Source organism: Penaeus vannamei, chromosome 31 (assembly GCF_042767895.1).
Source record: "Penaeus vannamei isolate JL-2024 chromosome 31, ASM4276789v1, whole genome shotgun sequence".
Taxonomy (NCBI): Eukaryota; Metazoa; Arthropoda; class Malacostraca; order Decapoda; family Penaeidae; genus Penaeus; species Penaeus vannamei.
Window position 1 is genome coordinate 8,536,270 of NC_091579.1, and position 12,500 is coordinate 8,548,769.

A 12,500-nucleotide genomic window follows, 5' to 3' on the forward strand; every position below is an offset into this window, starting at 1 on the left:
ATACACCCACCATGATACAATGTGTTTAAGTCTGTCGTTTTAACAAATTACAGAACCTGAACCCTTGTATGTGACATGGGATACACACTCCCTTCTGTGGAGTTGCCTTCAGAACCTGAACCAGAACCCGATCCCAATTTTAAATGATCAGGATCCAGATTGGGACTATGGATGAGCCCTTAGTGTGTATGCTTATTCAAATAACAGGGCAAGCAGTTGATACCCACCTGTTTGTGCATTTCTTCTAACCGCTCCTCAGATACGTCAGTTTTGATAGTTTGCATTAAAGTCGGCAAATCTTCCTCATATATCTGCACTGCTGCCTCTTTCCAGTCAATGACCTGAATAATGACCAAAGACATAATTAATTACATCAACACGTAATATATCAGTCTTGATACCAAATATAGTCCCAATATCTAATACTTTATGACACCAATGAACTTCTTTCCTTTGAAAGACATTATCCAAAAAGAATAGCCTTTATATTTTCTCATCTGTTAAGCAAAAATCTTGACTTATGCAGAATGAAAAGAAACAGAAAAAATACTGTCTTTTATGGTTACTTGATGATTTAATTTCTGTATAAATAAATAATGCAAAAAGGAGAGTTATTAAAAAGGCAGTTTACCAAATTTCGTTCATTTTTTCATTAATTTTAATCAGTGCCCCCCTTCAAAGAAAAAAAAAAAAAAAATGAAGAACAGCCTACTGTGCTAGGTGAAGACAAAGATACCATAATTTATTTGTGTAAGATATGCAATATCTTTTTTGGTATAACATCTTCAAAATTAAAATGTTCATAATTCTGAAGATCCTATACATGTCACTGCAAAATAAGCATGATGGGCTGAAATCTAACCTCCAATATCAAACATTTTACTCACCTCAGAAAATGGTAGGACATATGAATCTGCTATGATTATAGGCACACAACCAGCTTGCATAGCGTCATAAAGAGTTGTTTGTCCCAGACGACCACCACGAATTACAAGACAAAATTTTGCATCCTGTAGGAAATAACATTCTGAAGTAAATAACAATATATATTTTATCATTTATGTTATCTAATATATCTTAAACAACACTAAAAACCTATTGGCATGTAACTTACACTTAAAACTTGAGGATACTGATACATATCCGACCCTCTACATCGCACTGTCAGATTGGAGAATGGAACACACTTGTCAAGAATAAGGAGATCTTTCTCTTGTGTGTGCTTTTCCAACAGCTGGGCTTCTAAGTCTTCACGGTAGTCTCGGTGAATGTTGGGCTGAGAGGATACCATCAACCACTGGCGTTTTCCACTAAATTGATAAATATTTAAAGTATAATCATACATAATACATTATATATAATACAAAGATATTATACATATATGATAAAAGTTGCTAAGGTTTCAAAATGTTTCCCTTCTTTTGAAAAATATTAGCTAAAAAGATTCCATACAATCGTATATCACTATTGCTTATATTGAAATAACTCTTAGCTTTCAAGGCATCCTTATCATCATATGAATGTTAGGAGAATAATTATAACATCTACAACTATTCAAATTCATCCAAAGCTAAATTTCCTTAATGATGGTTCCTTTCTTGTAAAACTTTCAGTACCTAAATTATGTCAACTTTCAGCAAAAATAGTATAATATAATGAATCTAGTTAGATTATTTAACTAGACTGTTTGACAAATGTTAAAATACAAACTTACAAAGGTTTTCTTTTCATAGGTGTATTTTGATGAGCTGGATTATATACTGGGAGAGATACATCATAACCTCTGCGGTAGGTCAAGGAAGAGAACCCACCCCCACCCACAATAGCTTTGCCACGATCTAGGTTTAAGGTCGTGTCAAATTCTGGTGGTGTTCCAGGCATCATGTTGAAAAGAAGGTGGTTTTCTCCTTCAGACCAGCTGGAAAAAATATGGAAGTTAGAAGACCCACTTTGAATATAAGAAAAGTTATCATACATTCTTTATCCATACTTGCTTTCCTTCTATATCTTTACAAATATAAATACAATGAAAAAATAGTAACAAAAAAAAAAAAGACACATGACATTTTCAGAACCTCTTGGTTCCTATAATATTCCTCTAATATCTAATTTTGCACCACTTCTGATAATCATAACTGCAGCTATCTATTATTTCATGTAACAAAAAGCTATTTGTACATGTAGCTACTTCCCACAAAAAGCTATTTCTACCGATTACCATGAGACTTCCAGTATAGGCTAAGGATTAAAAAGACATAATTGGAATTCAAAACTACAATTGCTCAGTGAAATAAGACCTAAAAAACTTATAGGAATACTGTTATAACTTGACTCAACAATAACTTACTGTGGTAGCATTGCTAATGCTTTAGCAATCTCATCTTTCCTCAGGTTATTTTCATTCAACGTATCAATGGGTGGAATGAAAATACATGCTTCATCAGGATCTGATGTGTAGTACTCAGAATTCAAGATAGCATCAATAATTTCATAAAACTCCTTAGACATGGGTTTGATGGCGACATGTTCTTCGTCCACATACCGAATCATTGGATAGACATACCTGAAAAAAATTGTTGATTTTTTAGCGCTTGCTATCATTTTTTATATCATTACTATCATTGCCATTTTCATCATTATCCCTGTCATTATCAACATTTTCAATATCATTATGAATTTCATCATTACCATAACTATCACCATTATCAATATCTTCACCATTATCTTGATTAACATCACCACTATCTTGATTAACATCACCACGATTACTGTCATAACCATTATTGTCATTATTAATATTGTTTATGATAATTGTTATTAACACATGCTATAGTCTGTAGTCTATCTAATAAACTAAGTACATACAACCTGGTCAAATAAATCAAATGAATGAAAAATGAAGATAGAAGGCTATGTGAGCATGCATGCAGTGGGGCTGGGGCTCTCAGTGCAGCAGCAAACAATAACAACCCTTGAAAAAGAGACCACCTAGGCACCAAGAACTTCAATGAGTTTCTACAGAGGGTAATAATATCAGCTGATGCAACACTGGTTCTATGTGATTCATTGTCATTTATTTTTGTATCATACCTTGCCACCCAAACACTAGAGGCAGAACAAAGCCAAATGAAAGACAAAAGAAATGTTGGAGAGAGGAATATAGCAGCTGCAGGAGCCATAACATGGATGACAAAAGGCCAGACAGACTGGAAATATTTGTGGAGGTCACCTGCCTAGGGTGGTTTGAATGGCTGATGTGGAGAAGTGTGTAGGTGTGTGTGTCCATAGATGAATGGGTGTTGGGGATTACAGACATGAGTGGAAGTACATATGTACTGACATGCACCTGTTCTAATCTTAGCGTTTCAAGTTAATATTTCAAATAATATAGTTTTAGTTTTTTTGATACTCACACAGATATACGTTGGTATCCTCCTCTTCCACATCTATAAACATTAAAACAATTGAAGTAGTGGCAGTCATATCTGGTCTTACTAGCATCTGGGGTACCTTCACCTCCAACTACTAATTCCTGCCAGTGACTTGATGCCTCCAAATTCAAGCGTCCTTCGTGAACAATAGGAGATAATCCCAAACTCAAGAGCTGTAAATAAAAATATGACATATTATTTGTACTTTATACTTAATGTAACAAATGCTTTCCATTTATCATTAAGAGCTGTTAGCAAGTCTCCATATACATATCTTTTAATTTTAAAATGGCTTAAAATTATGAAAAGTTTAGTATGTATTCTTATACTGGGCTTACCTGTAAAGTCCCGATTACTGAAAAAGCCACGGCTATTACAATGACTACAGAGATGACAAAATTCCGATACTTCCAACGACTGACTAGAAGGTCCATTGATTTCTGTAAAAGTAATACATTCTTTCAAATATTACAAACTCATATATAAGAACTTAAGACTATTAACATTAAATATATATTTTTAAAAATTGTGCAGGGTATCTCCTCTCAACATCCCACAGATCTCCACACAAAGTACATCAAATGACAACATAGTAACGGGTTTGATACATTTCAAATTTGGAAGAAAAAAACATGTTAATCCTCAAATGGCTGAGCTGTTTACAGGGTTGATAGAGGGCAGGAAGCATACTCTCAAGGTAAGGGGGTACTATCCCCCATCCCCATGTATTCTGTAATTTCGTGTAAGTCTTGATCCTCAGTGATCAGTCCACACTGGTTGGGGGTCCAATGGGAGGGGGTAGGGGATTACTGGGAGGGGGAAGGGGGTCATAATGACCAAGCGAGGATGGTTTTTGGTTCACACAGCAATCTTTCTGATAGTTTGTGCATTTATGATAGGGTTCATTCGCTCATTTCTTCATGCAACACAGTATCAAATCTTCCATGGCCAAATCTTGTCTCAGGTTTTTCTATTTTCTACTTTCTTTCTCACAGGAAGTATAATTTTTGGCTCAGGTTTCTAATTTTCCACTTTCTTTTGTTATTAAAATGAGTGCCATTAGCGCAATCCTCCCAAACTGCCGATACCCCACAGGATTCCCTTATAATGCCGGGCGTGGTCCTGTTGTAAACCTTTACTGGCAAAGGCCCTTGCATTAGACAAAATAGTGACTGATTCTACCTATAATATTCATACATTACCATGTAATTTCCTTTGTACCTTTCCTGCCCTCCCCTGCTATCAGGGCCAAGAACATGGGGGTTTGGGGGTTCAACGGCATAATTTCTACACATATGTTTACTAGAGGGTAAGAGGAATCCATTAATACCAAATTGTTGCAATTGATTATGGAAGATGTTATGATCAACTACTTTGTGTATTCACCAATAACTATAATTTGTCCACAGTGCTTTTAGAGATTTTGAACAGAAGGGAAAAAAGGCAACAAGAACTGTACATGACTCAAAGTCACAGTTAGCCAAGGATAATAAGCATAATGGTTTTCACATGAAAATGACTGATGTCAATCCCTAAATGGGACGGGTACAGGGTAGTCCTAAAAAGTCAAGAATTGTCCCCAGCTAGATTGGAGATTTTTCCTACTAGTGATTCAAGCAGTCAACATTTCCAATCGCTGTTCACATTTGGGTAATATCGACTAAAATGCAGTATCAGCACTTACCATTTTGTTTGATTCATCACCCTCCCTTGGTGAGAGGTCTGCCTTTCTCTGAGAACAACAAATGCCTGCTCCTGCCCTCTGGTGCCCACTCGCGACACTACATCACTGTGTGTTTGTGTGTGCGTGTGTGCGTACACTCCCATTCGTGTGGGTTCCTCCGAAAGGAATGATCTCTCATTAGGACTGTCATTAGTGTTATTACCATCATTATAAGTATCATCGCCATCATTGATGATTATCAAAATTATCATTATCATAATTATGATCATTATCATCAAAATTATCATTATCATTATTATGATCATTATCATCAAAATTATCATTATCATTATTATGATCATTATCATCAAAATTATCATTATCATTATTATGATCATTATCATCAAAATTAACATTATCATTATTATCATTATCATCAAAATTATCATTATCATTATTATGATCATTATCATCAAAATTATCATTATCATTATTATGATCATTATCATCAAAATTATCATTATCATTATTATGATCATTATCATCAAAATTATCATTATCATTATTATGATCATTATCATCAAAATTATCATTATCATTATTATGATCATTATCATCAAAATTAACATTATCATTATTATCATTATCATCAAAATTATCATTATCATTATTATGATCATTATCATCAAAATTATCATTATCATTATTATGATCATTATCATCAAAATTATCATTATCATTATTATGATCATTATCATCAAAATTATCATTATCATTATTATGATCATTATCATCAAAATTAACATTATCATTATCATCAAAATTATCATTATCATTATTATGATCATTATCATCAAATTCATCACTACTATTAATATAATAATCAGTATTTTCTTGCTTTTGTATCAATAATTACTGCTAACATTCTCACTATCAGATTCTTACTAATACGTTTTCTCGGTGTATATTTATCATAGCATTTTCTTACCACAGCCATTATCATTACAAATATTACTTCTACACGTAATAATTATTTATCATTTTTACAATCATCATACCATGAATTTTTTTGCGATCATCAATAACGTTGGAAAAGTTCTTAAAAGTGTGTTGAATTTGTTTTTCTTAAATTTGGGATATTTTATTTTACATTTAAGACATAAATGCCAATTGCACCCCCACCCTCATCCTCGCAATAAAAAGAAAAAATAATGAGATATTTTCCGAATATACTTTAGCCCCCCCCCAAAAAAAAAATCAATTAGGTTTCTTTATCTTTAAAACAAAGTTCAAATAAGGCTGCGAAATTTTGTGCATATTCTTTAATGATAGAAGTATAACCAAAATCTAAGTGGTTTAAAAATTATCGACCAAAGATTTTTGGAAGTTCTTGAACATGTAGAACTCAGATAAAGAAAATTGTAATTACCTTTAGGGAATTTTCTACGACTTATTTACGAAACTTGGTCATTCAATCATTATAGAAACTAGATGGCGAGGAAGTGCAAGATTCATAGGGCCTTTACTTATGTGGACTATGTAGATTATTCTGCATCCCTCTGTAGACTGAAGGCTCCCACCTACCACGTCTATCAAGGGGAAGCTAAATATTAAGGCTTATGCGTCAAACAGATACAGATCAATAAAATATACGCAGCCATTGCCTCAAGCTGAAAGCATTCGCGGGACCTACATATGTGGGAGGCTATCGAGGCACGGACAGCTTACTCTCAAGCCAAGGAGCCAGACGAATTGGACAAAATAGCCAACCGCGACCGATTACCGCACTTTCAAAGACATTTTAAAGGCTTACATTCGTAGGCGGCTTTTGCAATTATCCATATTATCTCTTCATTAAACTGTTTTCTGAATATTAAAATTATACCAAACTCTAAATCAACGAAATGATCGGGTTACATCATCCACATAATCTTTCGTGCTACGTTTATGTCTAAAAATCAAGTCGAAAGTAGGTCAATTAATCATGAACATTAATCGACCAGACCTGATGTCCCAAAGATGTGCGCTAATTGACAGTTGAATGGGTTTATCCTTAAGAACTACGTAGAGATATAGGATGGAACATGACGTGTCAACCACTCTTCCAACTCTAGGCAGAGCGGACCAAGTGCACAGCGCACTCCCAGGTGAGAAATAATTGGAGAAGGAATTCTAATTCCGTCGCAAAGATACTGCGTCTGCAGACCGAGTAGTCTTGATTCTGAAGAGGGTAAGTTTCTCTGGTAGTAGAGATACTCTTTCAGTGGCTATCTACTCTGATGGTACTGGTGCTACTTGTTCTTACAGAGATATCAAGAGCCAGCCAATTATTCTGACTGGGCAGCCTTTCACACATCGTCATATCTCTGAGAGGGATGTCTGATGATAAAAACTTTCTGTCAACCCATTTTACAGTGTCCTGGACATAACATACAAATATTTAGGAGTGACAGATTCTCGAGGGCTCTGTCTCCTTTAGTTCTTCAGTATATGTTAACTCTACGGTTGGCCTCCTTGATTTCACTGTTGTAATATCGGGAGCCCTTATGGCTCCTGGACCTTAGACAGATTTTGGATACAGTTTGTAAAGCTGCTTGATTAATGGCACTGTCTAGGCTGGCCTAAAATTCAGTCGAGCTGTCTGAGCCATAGGATTCTAAAAAGCTTGCCCTTTGATCCTAATCACCTTCCATCTCTGTAGACCCCATGATGTCCGCTCCTGATAGTCTGAGCAACTGGCTATCCCATTCTTTCCATTACGCCCCGTTTATAGGATCATATATGTATGACTAAGTTCTCATCAACTCAGTGGCGTGCAGAGGTCTGGTAATGCCCGGAGCCAACTTGATTGTATGTCCCAAAGACTTAAGTATAAGGCTTAGTACTGAGAAATATTATGAGAAATTGGGATATTTCGAATGTGTAAACACATACATTTAATAAACCCTTTAATCGATTTAGATATAAATATCAAAATCACTATATTATTTCGAATGGCCGGGACCGCCGCCCAACCTCAGCACGCCACTGCACCAACTATCTTCTCATACATATAACCTTGAGACTAATAAGTGTTAAAACAATTCTATGCATGTGTGAAAATATTGACCCTGCTCAAAAAGGTCAGGCGAGACCATAGAACAATCCATATTGTGTTATGCATTTTGGGGGAAAATGGTCGAGGGTTCTACCTCTGACTTACAGGGATCCACTGTATGGTTACACAAGGTGCCATCACACTACTCTGAGTTACATCTGCGTTGCCAGGTGTATTTATGACGCTGAATAGGTGTGTTGGATTCTGACGACCCTATGTGAAATCGTCGCCAGGAACTTCATTGGCTTTATCATTGCCCTCTGGCTGAGTGCTGCCAAGTTATCAAGAGACACCTTGGTTGCCCTAACCTTTACCTTCCTGGCCTTGGTTTTCCTTGTGCCCTGCTTGGTTGATTGACCTGACCTGGTCTGAAATAAGGAGTCATGCCTGACTTTCAGGAGATAGTTTCAAGAGACAAAGTTTCCTCTCCTTGATAGCATCACTGAAGATGAGACAATCCAGGCTGCTTTCTCTACCTCCTTATCTGTTTTCCTCAAAGCTGCAAATGGAACAGCCGTGATCAGCAAGAATATCGTCTTGGTGGATGAGAAGGGGCTGTTTTGCTCTTTGGGAGGACTGTAGTGATGATGTTCCCTTCTAAGTCTATTCTCTTTGAACTTGGGTCGGGAATTCTACCGTTTCTTTGATGACCAGTGATGTCGTCAAGGGAAAGGATATACAGTATGGCCACTTTAGTGACTCTCTACCTCGCTACTGATAGCAAAGATAATGTTAAACAGACATGATGCCTCGATGGAAAGTTGGGGTACTTGGCAATGGTGTTCCTTTTGCTTTATGTGCCCTATATTTCCAAGGCGAAAGGTGGTACACGATGCCTTCTTCACTGTGGTCACTACACGCCTGGTTGGAATCCTTAACCTTTTACAGGTGGGAAGTCCCAATCACAAGGGGTTCACCGGTTTTCACAAAGCCTCATCTGACTCTGGAAACTGGTGCAAGTCAGGTACTATCTCCCTTTTGCTTAGGTCTTGTCACACAGGGTAATCAGGAAAGCCAGACCAAAGTGCCCTTTGCCTAAATCCTACTTTTCTGCACAAGTGATTCTAAAAACGCCAATAAAACAATCTGTGGCCATACTAGATACACTAAGTCGGATGGAGTGTTTTTGGAAAGTGGAAGCAAAGCGGGAGGCTAGCCCTGGACAGGAGACGTGTAACGTGTTTGATTTGGCTTCAGGTGCACAAACGCAACTTCAGCTCATGATATAAAATATGACACCTTGGACTACAGTGACACAGAGGAAAAGGGTTGAGGTCATTGATACTAATGATAATGGCGAGATGAACGTAGAATAGGAAGACGATGGCAAGGAGGATGAGGCAGGTGATAAGGAAGACAGTAAGGGTCGCTAATCACCAGTGGCCACTCTTTGTCCCTCAGCCACGTCTCCGTCTTCTAAACTCGCCAACCTATGTTTTCGTGTTTGGATCCGCTGGTAGTAACAAGGACGCCGATGGCATTGCAGGAAGCTACCTTGACTTGCCCCCCTCCCTGATTCATCCTTTCTCATCCACAGAGATAAAGAATAAGAAGAGGCAGCGCGGGGGTCTACAGCCTGCAGCTGGGGATCCTCTGAAGAGGTTGCTGGAGCAAATTGTCATGGCAAAGGACAGGAGTCGTTGGCACAGCGATCAGAATCCCATGTTATCCGGCATCTCGTTCTGCTTGTGGGTCCTCTGTGGGTCGGCCATGTGTACCCAACACTAGTTTGAGTTCCGTAAACAGCGACGTTAAGCAGCTAAATGTTGTTTTGTAAATTGGGGTTTTGAGTTTGTTCTTGCTTCATTTCAGGAATATTTAGTGGATTTTAAGTAAGCTATTTGCCTTTATTAAAGATTTTTTTTTCTTTTTTTGAGGGAGAGGGATTTTATTTTCTCCCGTAACATTAATATTACTCGTTTGTTTTACTCCGAACATGATTTTTAGAATATGAGGATGTTTTTAGATGACATGATGCCATTCATGCATAATTTGGTATGGCTCAGTCAGCATTTTGGTAAAAGAAAAATATATTGAAAATTACGACATGATTTTTTCTCAGTTATCTAAGTCATTTTTGATGCGAAAGGACTTGGTAATATATGCTAGGTTTCCTAGTCGTCTTTTCCTTTGTATCCGAAGAAAAGAAAAAAAAATGAATTTAATTTTCTTCGCATACGTTTTAACCAAAAGAAGATTTGTACCCACAACCCTATGTATTTATGTATTATAAATAAATAGTAATCATTTTTCCTCTCATCTACCCCTCATAATATAGCCAAATAGTGTAGCTAATAGCTGAACTTAAACACTAATTGAAGACTTCAAAACTTGATTTACAATGACTGAAAACAGACAGCTGAATCACATTGTTAGTTACCTGTCCAGGTAGCGAGAAATCATACTTCCAGCTTTAGCAGTTCTGATTGACAACATGATTTCCATTTCACTTTCAAGAGACCTTTTGGAAAGCATCACCGACACTTTCAATATTAAGAAAACGGCCATCTAGAGTAGCACCCTGACCTGACCTTCAGATCGTGGTGTTGACGGGGATCGGTGCAGAACAGAGCGATTGACCCGCACCAAGACCAATTAGGAGAGACATATGCGAATAGGTCGCGCATGTTTGCCTGGAATAGATTACACTTTCTGTGCTATGAACAGTAAAGGGTAAATGTGCCACTGCTTTTACTTTCAGTAGCAACTGCGAATTCATTGGATATTATGCAGTACAAGGGAGGCTTCAGAAAAGAGAAAGTACATTCTAGCTATATCAGAGTATAGGGTGATCAACTAAAAAAGGCATAAAGACGCCAAAGCAAATGTTAAACAGAAGCGACTGAGCATTAGCAAAAAAGCATTTCCAGCGATGAAAGATTAGAAGTTAAAAGGGTTTAAAATACGCCCCATTTAAGTAAAATGAAGTAGACTTATTAATGAAGAAAATAATAATATCAAGAAGCTAAATAGTGTGAAATATTCATGGCTGACCTCTGATCTGTAGCAATTATATCAATATATATGGATAAAACTTGAATATTAAAGTCATGAGCTTTTACAAAGGAATATACAATGCATACATCTAGTGAGTATTGTGCTTACACAATAAATACATTCCGTATGCCAATAATTTGGGACAAAAAATCTTACCTGTCAGCACAATTGAAAGTACGATAACTCGGAAATCCGCGCACAACACTTCCGAAGGGATATTGGCAACGCTGAACGATCATCCGACTCTCAAAAGCTTCAGTTCTTGTAATAATATATCAAAAACAAGAAAAAGCCGTGGATGTTGGAAGTGTGTTTGTGCACGTTTTAGTGGAAGTGAGCTCCGGTGCAGTATTTATGGTAAGATTTGGTGGGTTGGGCGAACAGGAAAGGAAAAGTGGCTTTGAGAGGAAAGGAAGCCAAGCCAAGCTAGACCAATCCTCTGACAGATGAGGGTAGATGCGTTTATTACATTTTCTCAGGCAATACGCCAAGAATAATAATGGGTCCAAATGAATCTTTCGTCTGTACTGTGCTGAGAATTGCCAAGGTAAGAGCACTAGTGATCTTAGTTATGGAAAACATGTGTCTGTTGTGGCACTGTCGTGTTGTTGCGATTTCATCCAGGCTCATGTTTTATGTCATGTCAGGTTGGCTTTTTGGTACTGATCATGTCATGGATTGTGAAGTAATTGTTTTGGTATTCATCTGGTAAATCGGAAGAGGGATGTATAAAGATTGAGAAAATTAGGCCAAAGAGTATATTATTGGTCCCAATCAATGTAATAAATAGTAGTAGTAGTTATAAAAAATAGTTGGTGAATATCTAGGATAGGTCTGTGTACTAAGACCGTATATAGTAGTAATAATTGACAGGACCAATGAATAAGCATAATGTTAAAATTCTAAAACTCAAAACGACGCTAAGCTGAAGGCATGGAATGAGATGTAGTTAGTGTTCAGATCTATGCATACCCAATCATGATGATACTAGTACCGATGCATTCTGCTCTTTCTTAACTACTCGTATATGTGGGAATTATATTGAGGATCCCCCAATACCTTACGATCTTGGCCCTGAAAATAAAGAAAGGTGCAATTAATATTGGAGAAACTCTTGGGTACAGTAAGAAGATAAATGGATAGACACACTAAGCTAAACTGCCTTTTCTGATGGTTATAGCAAAAGTGACACTTCAAGAGTGGCAGGAATTGAGTATCAGTAAACATTTATCGAGTTGCCAGATGCCTTCTTCCAACCTCGGTTATTTTCATGCACATTCATACTTATATAGGTTATCTATAACAGCACAAC

At 36.9% G+C, this 12,500-nt stretch overlaps 2 protein-coding genes across 4 annotated transcripts in view; one reads left to right on the forward strand and one right to left on the reverse strand.

Annotated features, from left to right (window-relative positions):
* sotv (exostosin glycosyltransferase sotv) overlaps positions 1–5,253 on the reverse strand; it is a 13,909-nt gene extending 8,656 nt beyond the window's left edge. The window contains exons 1-8 of the mRNA XM_027377403.2: positions 5,116–5,253; positions 3,770–3,871; positions 3,414–3,604; positions 2,348–2,563; positions 1,715–1,918; positions 1,115–1,310; positions 888–1,010; positions 228–341 (exon numbers count right to left, since the gene is read on the reverse strand). Coding sequence (XP_027233204.2) covers positions 228–341; positions 888–1,010; positions 1,115–1,310; positions 1,715–1,918; positions 2,348–2,563; positions 3,414–3,604; positions 3,770–3,871; positions 5,116–5,118 — 1,149 coding nt within the window. The 5' untranslated portion in view covers positions 5,119–5,253. The remainder of the gene's footprint in view (positions 1–227; positions 342–887; positions 1,011–1,114; positions 1,311–1,714; positions 1,919–2,347; positions 2,564–3,413; positions 3,605–3,769; positions 3,872–5,115) is intronic.
* Positions 5,254–11,397: 6,144 nt separating this feature from the next.
* The window catches only part of LOC113824637 (uncharacterized), a 43,723-nt gene continuing 42,620 nt past the window's right edge, over positions 11,398–12,500 (forward strand). For 2 of the 3 annotated variants that reach the window (XM_027377401.2, XM_027377400.2), the window contains exon 1: positions 11,401–11,545. The gene's annotated coding sequence lies outside the window, so the exon portion shown is untranslated. Of the gene's footprint in view, positions 11,546–12,500 lie in introns of all 3 variants that reach the window. The other variant, XM_070143769.1, reaches the window with a different exon arrangement.